General features: G+C 41.1%; 3 protein-coding genes across 6 annotated transcripts; 1 reads left to right on the top strand and 2 right to left on the bottom strand.

Moving 5' to 3' along the window:
• Positions 1-397: 397 nt before the first annotated feature.
• cebp1 (CCAAT/enhancer binding protein (C/EBP) 1) lies at positions 398-4,586 on the bottom strand. Of its 2 annotated transcripts, XM_023398048.2 has the most exons (3): positions 4,564-4,586; positions 2,088-2,378; positions 398-1,954 (listed from the first exon to the last, which is right to left on the bottom strand). In XM_023398048.2, the coding sequence occupies exons 1-3, from the start codon at positions 4,564-4,566 to the stop codon at positions 1,649-1,651; spliced, it is 600 nt and encodes a 199-aa protein (XP_023253816.1). In that variant the 5' UTR covers positions 4,567-4,586; the 3' UTR covers positions 398-1,648. The 2 variants fall into 2 exon arrangements, with proteins under 2 accessions (XP_023253816.1, XP_087027900.1); XM_087171774.1 differs by lacking the exon at positions 4,564-4,586 and having other exon boundaries at positions 2,088-2,418.
• A 383-nt stretch (positions 4,587-4,969) lies between these two features.
• On the top strand, positions 4,970-9,484 carry ngdn (neuroguidin, EIF4E binding protein). Its single transcript, XM_023398039.2, has 11 exons — positions 4,970-5,042; positions 5,287-5,346; positions 5,651-5,722; positions 6,222-6,359; positions 6,437-6,521; positions 6,904-6,956; positions 7,215-7,332; positions 7,531-7,705; positions 7,999-8,152; positions 8,910-8,973; positions 9,311-9,484. The coding sequence occupies exons 1-11, from the start codon at positions 5,022-5,024 to the stop codon at positions 9,328-9,330; spliced, it is 960 nt and encodes a 319-aa protein (XP_023253807.1). The 5' UTR covers positions 4,970-5,021; the 3' UTR covers positions 9,331-9,484.
• A 744-nt stretch (positions 9,485-10,228) lies between these two features.
• On the bottom strand, positions 10,229-22,629 carry pabpn1 (poly(A) binding protein, nuclear 1). 3 transcript variants are annotated; one of them, XM_023398040.2, is made up of 7 exons: positions 22,159-22,629; positions 19,845-19,953; positions 18,034-18,101; positions 17,340-17,446; positions 17,049-17,136; positions 16,150-16,301; positions 10,229-10,936 (listed from the first exon to the last, which is right to left on the bottom strand). In XM_023398040.2, the coding sequence occupies exons 1-7, from the start codon at positions 22,291-22,293 to the stop codon at positions 10,741-10,743; spliced, it is 855 nt and encodes a 284-aa protein (XP_023253808.1). In that variant the 5' UTR covers positions 22,294-22,629; the 3' UTR covers positions 10,229-10,740. The 3 variants fall into 3 exon arrangements, with proteins under 3 accessions (XP_023253808.1, XP_087027817.1, XP_023253809.1); XM_087171691.1 differs by lacking the exon at positions 22,159-22,629 and adding an exon at positions 21,729-22,057; XM_023398041.2 differs by lacking the exon at positions 10,229-10,936 and adding an exon at positions 11,802-11,945 and having other exon boundaries at positions 22,159-22,628.
• Between the last annotated feature and the right edge of the window lie 320 nt (positions 22,630-22,949).

Here is a 22,949-nt window from a genome sequence, read left to right as displayed (position 1 = left end):
CCCCACCCCCACTATCTCTCTGTCCCTTCATTACCATCACAGCCACAGGAAGGCCCTGGCAGCCCAAAAACACTGATACTATCTCTGCTCCTCATCTCCGTCCTCCACTGTGTTGAAATCTTGCCCATCCCACAAAGGGAAACCGCTGGTGCACAACGGCCCATGGCATGATGTCCGTTTCTGTGGGTTGACAATTTATGGTAAATAATGTGGCAGGTGCACACCATGTCCCCTGATGAAGGATACAGTGGAGGATCAGTGGGAATGATAAAATATAATCACGTTCTTTTAATCAAAAGGTGTCTAAGGAAGCTGTATCCTTTGTATTGTGTATATTGTTATGTTAAATTAGCATCAGCTGTCCAAACTTTTTTATATCACATATGAAAGATTATGGTTTCATATAAGCACAAGCATTTATTTATTTATATATGAAAATATCTGACAAAGTATTGCTTTAACAATGTATTACTATAACTTTATACAACACATTCAACAAGAGCAAAGGTGAAAACATTACATATTTAAAACTACATCAAATAATTTCAAGTAATCCCACACTCACTTAGAGTATTATACAGAGAGAGACACTTAGATTTCAGTGAATCCTTTACAAACCACAGTTTGTTGTGAAACTCTGTTGGGCAACAACACTTACAATCATCTCTGACGATGACAAGAAGCATCAGGTAGATGATTAGGCAACGTTTGTTCAATCAAATCAAAGAACAACCCAGTGGACAGCACAGAGTGGTCCGCTGTTTGAAGACACTGCCTTCAGGAGTCACACACAAATATGACCAGCTTCTTTGCCCATTTGTCCAGTATTTACATTTCCCCTATCATAGTCCTTTTCCACAGAATTTAGATTCACTGTATGTTTGAGACACTGCATTTACAGCATTTAAATTCAGACCCACCACACATTCTGCCAACAGGATATACTACAACAGTAACTATGTTTTTCAAAATGTACAGGTGTTTAATTAATTTTTTGAAAGTTCCAGTGTGCAGAGCCATTGCCACAATTTCAGAAATACTGAGGTCATGACAAAATCCCCTTTTACTAAGAAAAATACCAAAAAGTAACCCTCATACATTCAGTTTTAGGGATATTATAAAATATTTTATTCATTAAGCCAGCTATTATATTGTCTGTAGATTTCCCAACATAAATTCAGTTCACAAACAGGGACCTGAAGTGTCTGATCACAGCTTAGCATCTGAAACTAGAGCAGGCCTGTCGCCTGCCTCTGGGTGTCTGAAAGAAACAATATCTGAAGAGGTTGGAGGTGGCGTCGTTTTTAGCCTCCATAAAACCAAATTTCAAAAGCAGAAGTGTAATAAGCTGAAAAAGATAGCATGTCCCATCACGTGTGTCATCAGTGGAACGACAGTCCTGCCAGTGTGCTATGCTTTCTCTCTTCAAAACTTTACAATCTGAAACTATAATTAACCACTTTATACCTGGTATTACATCCCAATACAACACTTCATTTTCAAGTTATAACAAATGTTTGCCTCAGTGAAAGCTAAAAAAAAACACTAGCAGGCTTTTGACTTTGAGTGTTGGAGGGATGCCTATACACTAATTATGAATGTGATGACTGGAACTGGATATTAATGGGAAGGTGGTTTTAGACTGTGCTCAGATGCTGGAATCTGCTGCTGCTCCCTCTTCAGCTCCCTGCAGATGTCGCTGTGACAGGATGTGTTTGAGAGTGTCCAGCTCCTGTGTTAGCTGCCCTATCCTCATCTGCAGCTTGTGGTTCTCCTCTTGCAGCTGCAGAGCTCTCTGCTGGGTCAGCAGGATCCTCCTGCGGGCCTTGTCCCTGCTCTTCCTCACAGCAATGTTGTTTCTCTCACGTCTCAGCCTGTATTCTGCGCTGTCTTTGCTGATGCTCCTCTTGGTCACCGGGGCCCTCAGAGTTGGCAGGAGGAAGGGAGAGAAGTCCTGGAGTTCACAAACACAAATGTGCTTAGGAAGTGTGGGAGCAGGATGACAGAGGAGGCTTATGATTTTTCCTCTCTGATCATTTCTAAAATTTGACATTTGTATCAATCGTGCACAAAAGCCTCTGTGTCACCTGTTGAGTGTTGGTGTGGCTCTGGTTGTGGTTTGTGCTCACACTTGAGGTGTTGCTGAGACAGGATGTTGTGTATGGAAGGTACGGCAATCCCATCATCTGCTCGGCCACTCTGTCCTCACCGTCCCCCCTCATCATTCCCTGGGACTGGCTGTATGGTATCATGTCTATCTGAGCCATTTGACTGGTAGATCCAGCCTGGCCGGAGGTGACAGGGTTCAGGATGTGGGCCTGACCCGGGTATGAGCTCACCCACTCCTGGATGACAGAGGACACCCTTGAATCAGACATCTGCATGGTCCAGAGGCAGGAGGAAACAGTTCAGTACTTCTCAGATTAAAAGTTTACATAAAAAATGTGATGCACTGTGGAAACAAGATTTTAGCTTTACTGTGTTTGTATCCTTAACAGTTAACTGTAACTGACAAGAAATATTGACAAATTGTTTGTATTTGTAACGTGTCCAAATTATTTAAATTTGTTTTTTTTGCTTATGACACAAATTTACACTGCTCCAGAAAGAGTTTGAACAGTTGAATTCAGTGGAGGGAGAATTGAAAAGAGTAAAGACATGGTTTGACACTAACAAATTATCATCTAATTTATATAACACCAAGTATATAATATTTGGAAATTAAAATAGTATGAAAATGGGTATGAAAATACATTTTTGGGTGTAATTATTTACAACAAATTATGTTGGAAGCCTCACATCAATAATGTAAAGACAAAAACTGTCTCAAACTGTGGCAGTGTTGCATAAGGCAAAATGAAAAATGAAAAATGAAAAATCAATATATATATCATACTGCTCTCTCATATTACCATACATTACTTATTGTGTGGAGATATGGGGAAACACTTACAAATGAACACAAACTCAATTTACATGCTTGAGAAGAAAGCTATGAGAATCATCAATCAATCAGATTATTATGAACCAACAAACCCACTATATTTATTCATTCATATGCTTTAAATTTTCATGATGTGGTTGACTTTAAAACTGCACAGATAATGTATAAAGCACAAAATTATTTAGTCCCAAACTGTATTCAGAGGTTGTTCGAAATCAGACAGAACCTGTTCGAATTTAAGGGAATAAGTACATTCATAAAAGCAAGGGTAAGGACCAATATAAAAAGATGTATAACTGTCAAAGGGGTAAACCCGTGGATGAGTTGTGATAATGAAATAAGAATGTATATATCACTTGGTAAATTAAAAAAAAAAAAAAGTTTAAAAATATGGTGATAAATAGATACACAACTGAGATATGATCATTATCATTGCATAAATGCAGCAGTGAAAGGCTTCTTTCTGTTTTTGCTTCTTCTTGGCCTGTAGTGACAAGGTTGCTGTTTCATTTAACATTATGTATTGAGGGGAGGTGTAATGAACTATAGTTTCAGCCCACACCTTTTAAGCCAATTTTGTTGTGTTTTATTTCTATGTGTATTTACTATGTATAATTATTAACACTGATCGAAATATAATTGAACTGAACTAAACTCAACTGAACTGAACTTGTATTGACTTTTGTTGATTACATTATCCAATAATGACCAGCAGCAGCATAAAAATCTTCCTAATAATATATAATCAAAGTTTATCATAACTCAGATCCCTGAAAGGCCTCATTCTGTTGTATATTGTGTACTTTTACTTTTGATTGTAAAAAACACTTTGCTAATAATATCTTTTTAGTTTAATTAAAATAAGAATGCAGTACTTTACCAACAACAGAATATTTTTATGGCATGATAACAGAATATTTTTACAGTGTGATGTCTACTTTTATTTTTATTTTGTATTAATACTTCTTCCATCGGTGCCCACAGAAATGCCTCTGTATATTGTTTCTTTTAAAGATGAAGGCAGGTTATCAAGCTCATATAGGAGGATGGATGGCTTTTCAACAATATATTCCTATATTTAATATAACAGACCAATTTACCAGTGTATGTCTAATGTTGTCAGACAATGCAGTTATCTTCAAGCTATAAGGTTTAATAAGTGTAACAGTAGATTTGGAGTAATTGGTTCACTAACCTTTTAGACAAATTCATCAGTAACAATTTTGATAATTAACTTCTAATTTAAGTAACTTTACAAGCAAATAAATTCACTGGTTCCAGGTCTACAAATGTGAACATTTGCTGGTCTCTGTGACAGGAAACTCTGGCTTTTTTGGATATTAAAATATATGAAACTGTTTTCCAGATAATTTTCTCAACTTGACAAAACAATTAATCAGTTAATTGATAGACTAAGCAGCTGATTTATGACACTTACAATAATAATAAGATGCAGCCCTATTCTTATTCTTCTATTTTTCTATTTCTTTTAAATCTCTCCACACAGTAGAAGTAGTAGTAGGCTACTAAATACAGCAGAAGTTACAGTGTCAGTTTGTGAAAGGTTGTATTAAAGCACATAGGTTCAGAGCTCTGGGTAAAGTTCTGATGTTACTCACCATGACTCTTCTTCAGGTTCCTGTGAATGGAAATGGTCTGAAAGTCAGAGGCAGGTACTCCTCTAGTGGTGGTGATGATGATGATGATGATAATAGTCACTCCATCACTTCCTCTGTTGCCCCTCCTTTCTCTCACACACACGCACTCAATTTACAGAAAAAGACCACCGCAAATCTACAGATTATTTATTATATTATTTACCGCCAATATAATTCATCAAATTATTTATTATATTATTAATAATTTCATGGCTGTTGACAATTTATATTTTGTTTATTAATTCTGGGACTTCCAGGAAAGGCAACACTTTTCCGCAGCAGGTCACATGAATTCATTTACTAACGGACGAGACTTGAATATTTTCCGTTCGCACGTTAACACCGGAAGGATACAAGTGCTATCATAATAACGCCTAATCCCTGCCTCTGCGGCTTCCGTAGATCAACGTGAACTCAAAATGGCTGACCCTGCTGACAACGTGAGTAGAGCTCCTGCTGAATACATTCATTTATTCATTTATTTGATTTATATTAACACTAAAACTGATCTGGCTATTTAAAGTATATTCTGAAACCAACTTTCAGATGTTGGATTTTGTGGTTTTGTTTTTGTTTTTAAAGACAAAGCTAACCAGCTAGCCACCAGCTAACTTAGCTTTTCTGCTACACTGGAAATTGTATTTTTTACAGTATCTTTGTGTCTCTCCTTTAACTTTCTGACAGGATCTAATTGAAAGTGACTTGCCCAAAGCTGTTGAGCTGCTGAATAATCTCACAGAACAGGTGGGACAATAACGCGATACTCTCTTGTTTATTATTGTCTAATACAAGTCCGAAGAAACAATGCAAACATGGTAAACACTGTCAGATTTTACACTGTCAGAAGCAGAATAATACTGAATTAGTACTGATCCTTGTCTGGGATCATATACAAGGGCAGCTTGTTTTTTTGTTTTTTTTTTAGATGTTCACAGAATCTGTCTACCATCGTTTATCTTGGTCAGGGTTCATGATGACTTTAGCACGTCTATTTGGAGCTGTACATGAGTCTTTGTAGCAGTGGAAACTCTGTCTCTTTTCTCTTTAGGTGGCCTCAGTCACGATTCATGTCCGAGAGCTGCTAACTAAAGTCAAAGATGGGACATTTAAGACATCACAGGTGAGCAGGGACTTTATCAGATCTATTCCTGGACATAAAAGATATATAAAAGGCCAAAGGCCCCGAGGTTCACTACATGTCTGCTTGTTTTATTAATTTCATTAATAATTTCAAATCCATTAGAAAATTACCCCCACAAGTATCAGCTATTGTAATCTTTTTTTTATTATTTAATCTTCTGGCCCTGTCTTGTATCACAAGGGTTAAACTGATCAGATATTTTCCGGTCCCTTGGATAGGCCCTATGCAGTATATGTAGATCATAGTACATTTGTACCAGTGTACTATGTTTTCACACATGGATACAGTACTCTGTTTGTCTGTTGTCTCTGTGTAAAGTGGCCATGCGGTCCACATTTTCATGTTTTTGTTTGTTGAGTTTGGACTATGACAGGAGAATAGGTTTCTTGAAATTGTACTTTATGAAGGCATGTGTAACTGTCCAAGCTGTCAGACAGACACTGCTCTCCCTGACTCTTTGTCGATCTTCTCTCTGCAGGGTTTGTCTTTCCTGGACCTTCGCTATCACCTGCTGCTCTTCTACCTTCAGGACCTCACTAACCTGATCAGCATTAAGAGCGAAGGAGGCAGTATAAAAGACAGTGAAGCCTTGAACAGAGTGGTCACAATCAGAACAGTGAGACGTCATGATAAAGCAGTTGATTCTTATCTGTCCAGCTGATTCAGGGTTTAATCAGTTTTTCCTTTTTGAAGGTCTTGGAGAAGATGCGGCCACTAGACCACAAACTTAAGTACCAGATTGATAAACTGGTGCGTACAGCTGTTACTGGCAGTTTAGGTAAGAATGATGTGATGTTGTCTATGATAAATGTAACCATCAGTGATCTGATTTTTAATCTGTTTGTGAAGGACAAAATGTTCTACCTACCATGTTTCACAAACTTCTTTGTGTAACAGTTGGGATGGTGTTTGATATATCTTAAAGGACATAACAGCCTCTGCAGTTTTATTCCCTGAGGGAGACAAACTATGAATCTTCTATTTCTATTATAAGTATTAATGTGTAAGACTCTACATCTATATCAAGTTCACCTCCTACTGGCTCTGTCTGCTGAGCATCATGTTGCTGTCTAGTCCAAAAAGTCAAGTTACACATTAACACACTGAACAGTAGTGCAAGGCTTCTTAATAACAGCGTCTCATGCTTTTGTTGATTTCAGCTGAAAATGACCAGTTGCAGCTGCGTCCTAATCCTGAGAATCTCATCAGCAAAGTAAGTCCTGAATACTGTGTCACAGTTTAGTCACAGTTTGTATCATAAATCATCTCTAATGATTGGATATAGTGTAGAGTAACCTGTCAAAATCTGTTTTTTTTTTTGTTTTTTTTTTTCAATTATTGTTCAAAGACATTTTCAAAGTCTACCACTGGTGTCATTAATTAAACATAAATATAATTTGCAAATAGTGAACAGACTTTTTTTAGTCACAGTCTTATTTATTTTTTTCTGTCTTACTGATCAATCAACCAGTTGGATGAATCTGAGGAGTCTGAAGATGAAGCTGAAATGAAGGCAGCCTCAGAGAAGAGAGCAGCCCACTCTAGTGGCAGAAAATATGTACCGCCAAAGATTGCCCCAGTGCATTATGGTAATGTTGTCTCTTTTTTTTTTTTTAAAAACAGCATTTTGTTCTTTACTTCCTTTTGTTAACAGATGAAAGAGGGTAGACTTTCCTTCTTTGGTTAGAGTATTCCTGTGAAAGTGTATCTGATTGCTGTGAAATAAAGACTTCAAAGAAGACTTTTAAAAAGCAGTGTATAAGAGCAGTATTGTCATGTTCCTGCAGATGGGGACATGACCGAGACCGACAGAAGGAAGGCTCAGCTGGAGTGTCAGCGGCGTGCAGCTCTGAGGAGCTCTGTGATCCAGGAGCTGAGACAGCAGTACAGCGATGCCCCTGAGGAGATCAGGGACAGACGAGACTTCCAGAATGAACGAGAAAGCCGCGAGGAGACGCACAGGTTGATGGGTTTTCTTCATATGTGGCATTTCTCTTCTTTGAACAGAGATATGTGATATCTGTGTGATTAGATGAAAGAGAAGAGAGAAGTGTTACCAAAAAATATGAACAGCTGTAGGATTAATACCTGTTACATTTCTAACTGAATATCTGATGAGGAAGTCTTACACTTCTACACTGTGTGTTTCAGAAAACATTATGTCAAATATAAAAAAAATTTACTTTTTTGGAAGCGCTTTCACGCTTTCTAAATGTTGTTGAACAATGATTCTCTTTTCTTCTTCATCTTCACAGAAAAAATTATGAGGAGTCGATGATGGTGCGTCTCAACATGCCAAAGCGTCAGAAGAATACTAGGAAAAGGGGCATGATGGCCATGTCTGGCCAGCTGAGCAGCATCACACATTTCGGTGACATCACTGGGCTAACAGGTGGCGACGGCGGACAGGTGAGCTCTGACAGAATCGCCAAACACTGCGGATGAAGAACAATCAAAAGTTTAGTCCATTGGCCAATTATGGCAGGCCAGAACATAATCAAAAGCTACTCTAATAAATTGATTGATAAAAATGCAACTAGAATTTACTTTGTTACTGTAAAAAATGTGAGGCACTGTGGCCCAGGTTTGACTGATTTACTGAACTGGTGTTAGTTTTTTCATATCACACATCCTACATCCGCTATTTTCAGAGGTCTGTCAAGCAAGCAACAGAACCATTGGACCTGTTGGTCTATGACAGGGAGTTATTTTAGCACCAGGTACTGTGCACTGACTACAGCGAAGCCTGCAGCTTGATGCGTGACTGTTGGTGTCTGTCATTGGCCCTCAACATGGACAAAAATATAATCAGTATCCTTCAGGTGGGGGTTATGTGGACATTATAGCTAAATCCGGAACTGTCTGTCTGATATGGTAAGATTCATAAAATAAATTATCAAAATAATCTGGCTGCCCAGGGGTCAGTCTTGGCCCGCAGGCCATCTGTTGCTGACCACTGCTGTCATACAAAGTACTAGTGAATGTGGTAAGGAATGGCCAGCCCTTGCTAATGGTCCGTTCCACTGCTTGTAAATGTGGAAATGTCATTCAGAGTCACATTTAGATTTTGTACTGGACAACAGCAGAAGCCACCAGCTCACTTCCGTCCATGATGAATGGGACCATTGTGTCTTGTTTTTATGTAAATGACTGCTTTGCCTTGCAGGATGGAGAACACACTCGTCCCAAGAAAAAGAAGAAACCGATGAAGAAGCAAACCAAGAGAAGAGGTAAGGACATCAAATATACCAGACAGAACAAATTTGTCTAGAGGCAAAAATTAGGGACTAGGATACTTTCTATTTCTGTCATTGCTTTTGCTCCAGTACTGGCTCTGTATCGAGTCTGCATTTACAACACTTTACTACCATTTGCTGCATCACAACTATGTGATCATTTAGTTCTAAAAGGAGAAAAACTTTTTTACACACATCTAATTGAAGTCTTCAACGTTAAACCTAATTAGTTTCCATATTTCACAAGCCTATTCAAATGAAAAGCAGCAATCAGTGCTGTTATTTGCATTTAAATTTCATTGTAATAATCACTGATTTCTCTTCTGTGCAGCTTTCAAGAAGCACAGATAGACCTGAAACACGGTATCCACTGATGTAAGATGTGACCATCCATCATTGTTTTAGTTCATACAACATTGTTTTCAGGATTATATCTTCGCTGACTCAGTTGTTTTAAAAATAAATTCGTCAACACTTTTTTTAGTGTTTGACTTTGTATAATAAACATTACTGTCGACTCTTGTATTTGTTAGTCACACTTTTTATTTTTATTTTCCTCCATTAGAGGGCAGTCATATAACAGATCTTTGGGACAAACACACTGAAAGTTAGTGAATTTTAAGACTCACTTAATTCTATTCTTTTCCACTATCAGCGTCTGCTGCTGGAAGAGCTATCATCATGTTAAGACATGCAAGAACAGGGTCTACAAAGAACCATCTAGTCCAGTTTGATATACAAAGTGTCTCAAGAAGCTGCCTGATGTTGATCTAAGACCTGAGCACAACCACGCCATCCCACTGAACACAAGGCAAAGAAAAACTTCTCATGTGGCAGTAGAAAAGCACTGGTGTTTAGTTCCCAGGTAACTTGGTGCTGTGTCTGTCTGCTGTGAAAAACATATTCAGGAGCTTCACAGCAAACCATGAAACTACCACTCTTAAAAAAAAATGTCATCTCTCCTATTAAAATATATAGTGACCAGAATTTATGTGCAGTAAGGTCCGTCATACCCAATGTAACAAGTAGTGTCAAACCTTTGATGTGCTTCTCAGTAAAAGGTTGTCGTTTGTCTAAATATCAAATGTTTAAGCTTTGACCTGCTCAGACTCCGGATCAATAGGATCTGCTTCATTCTCAAATATATATAGATTGTGATTCTATTAAACTGACCAGACGGGCCGTGACCTTAAATAACACTATCACCAGTTGCACAATTAGTTTTCAGGACAAAGTGACAGACACAGTCTCATTTTTACACAATGTCTTTATTTTTTTTCCCCTAATTACAGACTCATGAGTTAAAAATAAAATTAAAAAAACCAAAACATTTGTGGAAACCCACTCCCCCTTTTCAAAAAGAAAAAAGGAAAAAGAAAAAAAAAGGAAAACTTGCCACACAAACCCCACCCCTGACTTTCCCCACCCTAAAACAACAGCTCCAGCCCACTCCATTTATTAAATTAATAATCAATGCCATAAGCCTAGTCAGCCTTCCTCAGACAAGCCGTGACTGCACTGCGCCAAGTCAGAAAAAGGGGGCGCTATAAGGTCTGCACTGTACACCCTGGTCTCTGGTCCTGCCCTCCTCACTCTCTCTGCCACTCAGCTGTTGGCTTCAGCTCTCTGGATAGAAATCATGTGTAGGGTTGGCTGCCAGTTACAGGCTATGTCTCTGTGTGTGTGTGTGTGTGTGTGTGTGTGTGTGTGTGTGTGTATCTCTCTGTGCGTGTGTTGGAGTGAAAAGGACAAAAAGCATCATCAGCGTTTGCTGTTGTAGTAAATGCCCCCTGCTGCGGGCCTGTGGTCCCCCTGTCCCCCACCCCCGCCCCCCCACACGGACAGAATGGGGTGAGTGTGCATAGTGGGAGCAGAGAGAGAGAGAGACGCTGCAGAGACAGTGGGGGGGGCCGGTGCCACCTGGGGAGGGGTCGTCAGCCTCCACTGGTCCTGAAACCTGAAACGACAAGAAGTGGTCTAATATACAGAGAGAGGAGGGGGGAGGGGGCAGGAGACAAGGAGCACAGAGGGAGAGGGAGTGGTGGGGTAGCACAAAATAAAAACACTGATGCCTGTCAAAAGAATAAAATGAGCTGTGGCCATGCTGAGCTTGGGGGGGTGGGGGGAGCAACAACGACAAACCCCACCCACAAGAAAGAAAAAAAAAAAAAGATGCATGTACAGCCCCACTAACACTGCAGGTCCATCACTGTCCAGAGAAAAACAATCTGTGGTGTGATGAGCCAAGGGGTGGGGGTGGAGAGCATGGCTTATTAATTGAAGGGTAGATGTGAGGGGTGACAGTGGGTAGAAGGGGTTGAGGTGGGAGGGTAATGATATACTCCAAACTGAAAACACAACACTGTGGCTGGTGGAAGATTCACATGTACAGTACATTTAAAACTAAAATGAACACACTATCTTCTCATTGCTGCCCCCCACCCCCACACGTTTATTTTCTTGTTTTGGTGGTGGTGGAGGGTGAGTGGGTGGGCTGTGATGGTGTGAAAGCAGGAGGTCACAGCCAGACCAAAAGGAGACACATCTGCAGCCTGAGATACCATCATACCCCCCCCCTCCCCCCAAAACCAAAAAAACCAATAAAGAAGTCTGCCACCTTGTTCTCCCCTAGTGGCCAACTGATACCTTACCAGGGCTGACCGCATCACCCTCGGCACACGCACGCTCACACACAATCGCACACTGCGGCAGTCAGTCTCTGTCCACCACAGGGTTTCCTGTTTTGTCTTTTTTCTCTCTTCTGGGGGTCTCTTCTTTTAATGTTGGGGAGGGGGAAACTTTTTTCATTGTGTGTGTGTGTGTGTGTGTGTGTGTGTGTGTGTGTGTGTGTGTGTTTTTTTTTGAATGGGAACAGAGAGGGGGAGAGGGTTGATAGTAAGGGAGTGTTGGGGAGGGAGGGGGGTGTTTAGTAAGGGGAATACCACGATGTTGTTCGCCCTCGGCCCCTGGAAAAGAGAGAGAAAAAGAGGGTGAGTTTTTTTCTGGTTGGCTTAAGAAGACGACACCAATTTCCTGGTGTAATGTCATAAAATATTATATAATAGATATGTGTTACTGCGTGTGCTGGTGAACAGAGGAAGGATCTGCTGATGGGGACAGAATATAGTGATAACAGTGTGTTCAGAGATGTTATACCATCTTACAGGTATTGTGCCTTTGTTGTGTTACAACTTATCAGTGTGGAAAAAAAAAGACTAGAGCGCTGAAAGCAGCTGAGAGCAGCTTTGTCAGCATTATGAAGAGAGGAAAAGTGTTTAGTTTCCAGATATGAGGAGAAAATGATTGGGGGGATGGGGGGTTGAGGGGACAGCAAAGGCCCTCTCTCTCCCTCTTTCTCTCTCTCTCTCTCTCTGTGTGTGAGAGCCGCCTCTGGGGTCACTGTGGGGAAACACCGTGAGGACAAACAGCACCACACAAACCCCAGCAAGACATTGTGCACACACACCTGACAAGGTGGGTGACAGGACTCACAACTGCACCATTTTTATAGACTCATACATCACCTAACAGACAGACACACAGAGGGAAGCAGCAGACCTTCCCCACATCGCCAGGCATCTGTCTCACACACACACACACACACACACGTCTTATGTTAGTTGTGAGGACACTCATTGACATAATGCATTCCTTAACCCTTACCCTAAACATAACTAAATGCCTAACCATAACCCCACCCCTAATCTAAATCTTGATTCTAACCTGACCCCAAAAACCAAGTCTGAACCATCATCAGGCTGTGAGGACCGGCCAAAATGTCCTAAATGACGGTTTCAAACCAAATTTTATCCATACAACTGTAGACAGACATGTAGACTCACACAAAGAACATTCAGTGGTATACAAACAGGTCACACTGGGACTGAAACCAGTTGTCGTAGGCTAGATTCTGAGGTCAGGCTGCAGTAATGAACCCTAATTTCTGGGAGCGAACACTATTATGGTGAATCTGAGTACAAGTGTGTGCGTGCGTGTAAGTTCATGTACATGCAAAACACAGGAAAAACAAAAAGCTACTACCACATCATGAGCACATTCTGAGCACCTTCTAGCTTGCACTAAAATCTTTTCTTTTCACTGTGCCAACTTGGGAAGATCAACAATGTTAATGGATGTGAAAACAGAGAGCACACTTTCTGCAGCCAGCAGCCATTTTTTAAGAAAGGCTGCAAGGGTCTGTGGTGTTACACAAATGCCACTGTTTGGCTATGTACTCCTAGCAAACCAGCAGACGAGGCTCTCCCAAGCCTGAACAGTAACACTTACATCTTATAAAACAAAGCCTATCAACGTTCTCATACTTTAATCAAACATCACTCTTACTGTGCAGAATTAGAGCCATGCACTGAAATCCTCCCAAGCTCACGACAGGTTAATGCAAAGATTCTGAACAGACTGTTTGTTCACCATGGATGTGTTCCCACAACAAGACAAAGCACCAGCGAGAAGCGTTATTAGATTCAGATCAGAGCCTGGTTTTGTTCAAGTGCAGCTCAGTCTTAAACAGACTAGTGATGAATTCCTGATGTAACAGCTCTCATCTGCAAGAAGTGATCAAGGCCAGCTCAAGTGAAGAACTCTGCTTCTCTGCATACTATTATCTGTGGCTGATGAGTACATGTTAACCGTTGCTGTTAGAGAGTGGGATGATACACCATGTACCCCAGTGGGTTGTTTTGTTTGGGAGTACAGTCATTGCAGTCAAATTACTAATGGCAACAACAACAACAACAAAATCATCTCAGGTCCTTGGAACCGACTGATACGACTGTCAACAACATATCTAAAACCTTTAACTGTTCCTTTGTGTGTTTCTAGCACAGCCTTTTGGGGTTAATGGACCTTTTTTTTTTTTTTTTTTTTAAACTTTCATAATCGTATAACTGCAAGTTCAACAAGCACAGTAAGTCTTACCTAAGCATACAAACCAACAACCTACTTAAAGATTTTAAAATCAAATACAAATAATCTGTATAATAAGTATTTGAGAGTAATTAAATTACCCACTGGTATCAGTACTTTTAGCAGCTGGAGACTTGATTTAATATCAAATCGTCTTATTGCCTTGTCCTGCTGCTTGGGCCAAATCCCAGCAAGTGAACTGGGTATGTGTGGGAGTACACATTGATTAGAGAGATTCTGACCTTGAGCTTCAGACACTTTCTCACATAAAGGAATGAACAGACGTAACCCTCCTTGTGGGGTTTTTTTTTTTTCAATTTATATATAAATATAAAAATAAATAAATAAATAAAGGCATCATTGCTCAAATGGGAATTCACTGAATAAATACTCCGGTCTAGAGTAAGTGAAGAAAAACACAAGATAAAGATAAAACCGAGTAAACAGGCTTATCAGAACAACTTTGCAAACTGTTTATTGCTGAAATAAGAGACCTCTAAATGAGGGCTTTTAACCGCTGCAGCATCTTCCTTCTGAAAATGCTCTTTGATAAACTTAAAGTATAAGACAAGAGCTAAGGCCTGCAGGATCCAGATTAGAATAAGAATCTCTGTGTCACAGCTCTGTGCATTAGAGGAAGCTGGCATGCTGATCAACATGTCTCGCACGACACCTCTGTCTCAACAGAAAAAACGGCTTCAGAGACAGAGCTCCACCATGGGGCTTATAGAGTGAAATTACTTGTAGCTGCCTACGACGCATTTACATAAAAAGGGGCAGTTGGTTGTTGTTCATTACACCCAAAATCATTTCAAATAGGAACTGTGCAGCTCCAGTTTAAAGTCAACTGCAAAGTGATTTAACCACCCGCTATAAACACACCAGATGTGGCCTTGCAGTAGAAAAAAGGCCCCATAACAGAGCTCTTAGGTAAAGCCCATCAAAACGAAGAGACCCTGTATATAGACCGCCACCAGAATCCAATGCACAACACTCTGATCAACGCCAGGCCAGTGCTGCAGCAGACTAAAGTAATGTCATCAGGTTACAGTGTGTAAACCCTGTTACATATTAGAAAATGGAAAACCAGTAAGTCTAGCTTTGCACCAGTACCTTTCCGTTACCTAAAAAGACCTGGGAAGAACAGGCCGATGTGCACAGAGCCTGTTCACGTTCAATGTAATGGTTTTATGTGATGTTTCATGCAATGAGCCCTCAGCCCCACAACTAATGTGATATGACATTCTATTACAGGCTCTAATACAATGTGGATAACAATTTGTTTATTACATGATGAATAATCCACAGTACTCAATTACATCCAATACTGAAGTAAGTGTCATGATGAAATGTGATTTCATTTCTAACAAATCTTAGACTCATTGTTTATACTCGACACTTGAGGATGGGAATTAATATTTAGACACTTCAGATTTCAAACAGGGTATCTAGAAATGTTTACCTCTTTGGACAATGCTCAGATTTCTTCTCTGGCCCTTGGGTACTTACCTTCTCTATACTATCTCAGATTCTTTTATCCTCATCTCCAATTTCTTTTCTTGTCCGGCCAATCTTTCTTTTCATTGTGGTCACATTTTTAAAAATCCTTTTCTTACAAACAATTCTGTCCAATTAGGTCTAGAGTAAAAAAGAAGTCTGGACACTGGTGTGCACTGTGTTACCCACTGGGCAATTTTGCTGGCTTACAAAAAAAATAAATAAAAAAATAAAGAATCAACCAACCTTAATCAAAAACATCCTAAACAGGCTTTACCAGGAGCATGTCGTACACGTGCACCTGTTTTCTCCAACGGCAGAGCCTGGTGCTTTACCAGAGGGTAATGTAACTGATGTAAAATCTGTCAAATTCTTGATTTGTGAACCCAATCCCTTGTTACCCTGTGAGCTTTCCTATCAAATATATTAAATGCTGATGATCAGTCATCTGTTTCCTTGTCCTGTTCTTTAAATATATAAAGGACAGGGTGAACCCTGACTATACTCCAACCTAATCTGCAGTGGGAAAGTTTATCATCTGTCCAGTTCTTGTTTTCTCCATAGCTGCATCCCTGTTCGATACAACAAAACCTAAATAATACTCATCACAATTGCATTTCTATGTAAATTCTCAAACTCTGGCCATGCTGGTTTGTGCCATTTGTCCTCTCCCTCTTTCAGTGCCAACAGTGGATGCAGGTGCAGTGTTGTCCCAGGTGCAAGAGGTGAGGTGTCTGGGCCTCAGCTCACCTGAAGGCCCGTCCTCTGCCTCTGGGTGGTGTGTAGCCACTGTAGTAGCGTGCACGCGATGAGAAGCTTCCTCCCCGTGATCGGAAGCGAGCCCGTGGAAAACCGCGGTCTGTGGTGCTGATACCTGGTCTGTTTGTTCTTTTAGCGCCCACCTGAGGAGCGAGGATTGAACAGGGAATGGTTACAGAAACAACAAAATCCAGAGTGTCTTACTTCTAACAGCTTTCGCATTTTCAGGTTGAAAGCAAATACTTCAATGTATAAACTAACTCTAATTACTAATAACTCCTAATTATTTTAGTGAGAGATTAAATAAATCTTACTCCAACACTTTCCAGTATCAGCAGTTCCAATCATGTGTCACAGTGACAAAAGCATATAAAGCCTCGCCATTCAAACCAAACTACACATTTGCCACCAGTATTAGAACACTTAACCTACAGAAGAAGGAATAACCTGTAAAATTAGCTGCTCTAGAGTCTACCTGTAATGTTAACTGTTCTTGGGTCGAGCAATAAGCATGAAGGTTGGTAAACATATTTCCATAAGAACAAAGGACAGGGTACCCTCTCAGGACAAACCAGGGGTGATTGATCCTGTCCTGTTACTCCATCAGCAGCTGCTACATGTAGCCAACAGTGCTGATTCTCCAGCTGTGACTACTTCACTTCCATTCGGTTTATTTTGTAAATGCACCAAGTATTCTAAATTAGACCATTCTCAATGATGACGAAACTGTTTCTGAGCAATCAAAATTTAAAAAACAGTCATCATCCCATTTTCCTAATTTCCTCTCACAATGGTGTCACTTTTCTTTCCATTTTTTTGGACGCATAAACCTCTCGGCTGTTCTCCATTAAGAGGAAACATTAAAAAACTGAAATGTGAAAATCTCTCACCTTTATCTGCCTTCCTCTGAAAAGGGATTCATCCAAAGCCATGGCTGTCCTCACAGACTCTTTGTCTGCAAACTCAATGTAGGCAAACCTAAAGAAGGACAACAGCATCACTCATGCAGAGAACATCTTGGTTTATTACAGTCATACCAACAAATATTGATACTGCATTGATCCAGTATTGATGCACAATAATCTGTCCACCCACAGTGAGCCTGTGGTATATTCGCCACATAACCTGTCATCCACACATTCATCTGGTACATATTGAAGAGGTATAAAAGTGGTTATTACCCCTTGGGATGCCCTGTGTATTTGTCACACAGGATGGTGACTCTGTTTACTGAACCGCAGCCATGAAAGTGAGCCTCAAGCTCTTCTGCTGTGGCACCATAGTCCACCTGCAGACACAAAAGATAAGATGTTAGACATCACAACAGCATGTGACTTTAATAAAAAAAAATATATGAGACAGACAGGGGATTGTGGGGGAGGCTAACAGACAGCTCTGAATGAGCAGCAGGACTCCATGGCTGAGACTGGAGATAAAATAAGTGTTGGCCAGCATTATGGCAGAATAGACTCTACTTGACAGAAGGCACACAGGAAAACTGAATGGAAGACTTTATTTTGTGGAATCAAAATTTAGCTCACTTTGAGCTGTGTTGGGTACAATCCAAACACTGCACTTGGGGTTCTTTTTCCAGAAACCCAGATATAATGGCAAAGCTACAAAAGTAATGAAGTTTGTCTTGCAAAGTTCTCTGAATACTACAAAAACAATATTCAAGTCCTGGAGTGGTCCTAGAGTGACAAAGATTTAAATCCAACATTTGTTGTTGGACTTGAAACTCCTTTTGACTAAGTCACCGTCTTAGTTCAGAGCCTGTGTGGTTTTGCAAAGAAGAATGGGAGAAAATCTAAAAAGGTGCAATGAGACAAATGTGGTCAAAATAGCCTCTGTAAGAGACAAGAGACAGTTACCCACATTTCCAACATATATAGATCTGCCATCTGCTTCCATCTTCTCCTCGATGGACATGATGACAGGGCCGACTGCACAGAGAGGAGAGGAGAAAAACAAATTTACATGAGCAACAAAATATTTCAATTAATCCCAGAACTGCAGTTTCTTAAAGAACATGTTATGAAACCATGAGTGTATAAAGAAATCCATCACATTACAAGAATGGATGAGTGGTGCATTAAGCATAGGTCTGAAGGCAACATTACATTCCCCATTGGAGGTTGACTGAAGACAAGGTGTCTGGCTTTTTTACTGTGGAAACCTCCTAATAGCACACAGCAGTAATTTGCAATTTTTCTATCATTTAATCAAGTGCGAAATCTTGTGAGCTGGATGAAGGAGTTTTCAGGAGACGTCCAATGTCTTGAGCAGAAGTATTTATTGTTGCTTGATGCATCAAGGAGATAGGTAATGGATAAATACAGATATCAACAGGTCCACTAGTGTCATGCCACCCCAAAACTGAAGCTGTATATAAACCCATGGGTTCTCACATGGCTCAAGCTGGCTTGTCTCCAACTATATTCCCAAGTAAAGACTATCCCACATACATGTGTGAAACTTCTATTGGATCCCTAAACCTAAGCAAGACCTCATGTCTTACCAAACTCATGTTGAGGATCTTCCGTTACTTTTGTCCTAATAAAGATGATGCATACTACCTGCCCCTGGGACTCTAAGACGCCTTGTGCTCTCCCTCAAATGTTTACATCTCCCTACGCTCGCTACTGATAAGAGCCTTGCTGTAACTTTGGATACTATGGTTACTGCTGGTGGGAGTGGGGCTGCTGCACAGTCTCTAGGCTAGAGATAAACAATGAACTACGGTGACTTGTGACTGACCTTGTGTGTAAACTATTACAGACTAACATAAAAAAATTGTTTCAAAGGAAGAAATCCCACCATATCTGCAATGTCTCAGGAACGTCAAATGAGAATTTCTACAAATTTGGCACAAATTTATTTGGGTTCAAAGATGAACTAATTAGATTTTGGTGGTAAAAGTCAAGGTAACTGTAACCTCACAAAACATGTTTTCATATGCTTATTATGAGATAATAAAGTGAAACCCTTCTATTAAATTCCATCAAAGACTTCACTACATATATTATGAGTCTGCACAGAGGTGGATATAAACTGCAACTTGACTGGTTGGCAGAAGCATACAACAAAGAGGCGGTAATTCTAGTCTCATAATTCTGCACACTACACTTACAAGTTTCAACACAACATCAGGTACACAAATAATCCAACTGGAAAACGGGTGACAATGTATAAAAGGCCCAAACAAGCTGTAAACAAGCACCAACTAGAACTCGTATATTAATGTATGTGTAATGTCCTACAATAAATTCTCCTTCATGGGGGTTATAGTGTTCCGTTTTTATTGAAACAAAGGTTAATTCAAATGATCATCTTGGAGGCTGTAGTTTGTGCTGCTATCTGTGTTTTCTATTATTGTGTCCACCCCATTAATATCAATGACAGTAGGCTAAATAGTAACAATTATTATTACATTCATACAGGAGGATTTATTACAGAACTGCCATATAAGACTGTATTTGTTTTAGCTAGGTGTTCCTAAAAAAATTACGACTGGGTGAATATCTTGAATTAAAAGTTACTAGTTAGGGATCACTGGTTTAAAGTGACTGCAGTACTTATCTATGAGATTAAATTTAGGCACAAAACATGACATGGCAGAAAGAGAGGAAATGTGAAGAGATGGGGAGATAAAAGAGGTCTACCCCTGAAAAAAAAAAAAAACACACCTGGTGGGGGGCTGAGATTCATCTGTTTCTCCACCTCGTTCTGCAGCTCCTTCAGCTTCTCTGCCTCCTCCTCCATCTCTCTGACCCGAGCTTTGATTGCCTCCAGCTCCTGCATGGCAAACACAAATTCAATTAGAGCTCATAACAGAATACACTGAAACATTAACACGTCTAATAATTAAACAATGATACTGGTTGCACTAACAAGTACTGACCAACTAGAAATCAAACAAAACAATACTAATCATTAACAATATGTGCCATAATAACCTCTGATAACTGCACAGTAGTGAGAATGGTACAGCAGCAAGATCCCGAATCTCTGAGTGAAGGTGCCATCATAACATGACCTCAATCTAAAGCATGTAAGTGTGTGTTGTGTCTGCCAAAATGGGAAAACCACACACTGGGACTACTTCAAAGAAAAATTCTGCACCTTCACTATAGTTACACTACCTCTCATTCCACACATTTTCATTGTTTTCCCACCTCCAGCCTGAATGGGATTGCCACTGCCTCCTACAACTGGAAAGTTGACTTAGAGCCATTAGATAAAGTAACTCATCCAGCCCCGACATGTTGGAGTAGCATTCAACTAACAGTCAGTATGACATATTCAGTTTACACATTTGCTGTCACTTCTCAATGAGTATAGAGCCAATGTTCAGAAACAGCATTACAGACACAACACAAAACCGATATGACAATTAAATCTTAAGTATATAAAAATAATCATGACTAATTTCGACACACAACTTATTGTTTAATTTGTGACCATGCACTTGACTATGGGCATTTGCTAATGTTTTACTTGAGTACTCAACACATCTATAAATTATTTGTACATTAATCAGTATATCAACTGGAAATATATTTGGAGTAATGAGATCGGATTAAAGTGAAACCCACACAACAATGGCTGCCAAGTAATCAAATATTCCTGTGGTGAGCGCGGAGATTGGAGCCGACCCTCCTGTCTGACAGTGGTGCACTGCAGCACAGTGGCAATCACTCCAGTTCCATCCCGGGCTGCTGTGTGTACTGACAATTTGTAATGTACAAATGGCTGCAGGGAGACTGACAAACCATGATATAATAAACGTAGTAAACCTGCGCAATGACATATTGGTCGTGATGGTACCATCATGTGCCTGATAACCTGTCGCATCAGATGTCAACAAGCTTCCACTACAAATCCACATCACGGACCAGGAAAGAGTAATCCACACTCACAGCAGGATTGCTGAAATGAGCCACCCGGTGCCGACCCGCTATAGCTCCTGTTTTTTGTCGCATATTTAGTGTCAACCCCCACCCCCTCGCGTTCTCCTTGCTTTTACAGTGCAAGATGCAAACCCAGCCCCTCAAATACTGCAGCTTGCTACTTCTGCGTCGTCTGCCCGTACTACATCCTCCAACCCACCTGGACCTGCTGCACCATCAAGAAATAAATACTAAATTGATGTAGGCCGAGAATCCCTGCCTGTGCCACCACCACACACGACAGGTCTAATGCCCCGCTGACGCCCAACACCCGTCGTCATCCAAAGTAACCGACAGAGGTGGTCAAGTGCCGGTGAGCCATCTCCACCCCGGCTTTGTTAGAAACGGCTGGCTTGTTGGCTCGTCAGGGTTCCGGTATCTTATAGAAATGACTCTAGCTTGCAGGCTAACCGCAACTCCAGGTGCAAATCCCGCATTTGTGTCGTGGTTGGTGATAATGGCCGACAGGTCGCTGGTCATTTCAGTTGCAGCATTTGATGCCACGACCGGCCAATGTTAGCCTGCTGCCACCGAATCATTAGCACGAGCATACATCGGCGCTTGAGATGGAGTTGTGGGCTGCATCATGGTTACGGTACAGGGAATAAAACATGCCATTACCGTAAGCAAGTCGCCTTCGAAAGCAGGTGGACTCGCACAGCGGTAGGTAACGGTGGCGGCCTGTCCTACCCTCGCCCCTAACTGTCTCTTGCTTCTCCGTCTGGCATTTTTTTTTTTTTTTTTTTTTCGAGGATTTTTCCCCAGCTGCTTTAGCTGCTCCCTGGCGCAGGGAAACTGGCGCCACTGTTGCGCCAAAATGGCTGCCGACACCACGCATGTCACCACCCATTTCTACTGCACTGCGTGAACCACAATGGCGGTTAATGTCGACCAAGCGACAGCAGTAACGCACACGGCATGTGACCCCAAATTACTGGAAAAAACAACCCGACAAAACCATTTGACCGCTTACACTACCGATCCGATATGATCAACGCGTGCCCCGGTCTCCATGTGGGCTCCCAAGGTTCAGACAATGCCCTTCACTTACCGGGTCTTCGATCGCGGCCTCTCCCTCTTCTAACCCCGGTTCTTCGTCACCGACGCCCGGGTCTTCCAGTTCGGGGTGTCCGGGGTCTGAATCTAGTAGGGATTCCTCCGCCAGTCCGTTACCGAACTCCGCCATCGCCGAATTCCAGCTGTACCGACGCTCCTCGTGGTCAAACCAATGCTACAGGCCCCGACTCTCACGCGGGGGGAGGGGGGGGAGTTAGAGTGAACGGGGCGGCGGAGAGAAAAAAACGGCGGAAAACGCCGCTCAGTAAAGTTAAAATGGGGAATAAACTGTGAGCTACAGTTCCACCCAGTACCCAAACAGCACACCACGATGATCACGGACTGACGTTGGTCCCGCTGCTTCCAGATACTGGTCCCAGTTCCCGGTTTATTTACTAAAATGTGTACACATAAAGGCTAGGACGCGGAGCCGTCCCTCCACTCCAGACATGGAAGCCGGGGGCGGAGTCACGCGGCACTGCGGCCGTTAAACTCTCAATCTTATTCGTCAGTGCACGGTTCGTCACAAACCTCTTTGGCGTCTGCAGTGTCCCTATTGGATGCCCCCCCCACACGCGCGCGCGCGCACACACGCACAATTTAATTGGATTAGGTTTCTGTCAATCAAACATTGTCGTAGGTCAACTGACAGAGCCAATCGTTGATCAGATTGGTAACAAGCAATATTTCAGTTAGTCATAGAAACTGTGTGACCACACTTGTGTCATATGCCTGGGGCACGTTCAAGCTGCTACGGCTTTGCTACGTCTTCCCGATTAGATGAAA

Source organism: Seriola lalandi, unplaced genomic scaffold (genome assembly GCF_002814215.2).
Source record: "Seriola lalandi dorsalis isolate HSWRI2012SDOR001 ecotype SW California unplaced genomic scaffold, Sedor1 jcf7180002054972, whole genome shotgun sequence".
Lineage (NCBI taxonomy): Eukaryota > Metazoa > Chordata > Actinopteri > Carangiformes > Carangidae > Seriola > Seriola lalandi.
Note: the sequence above shows the minus strand (reverse complement) of the source record. Positions and strands in the feature narration are given on the sequence as shown.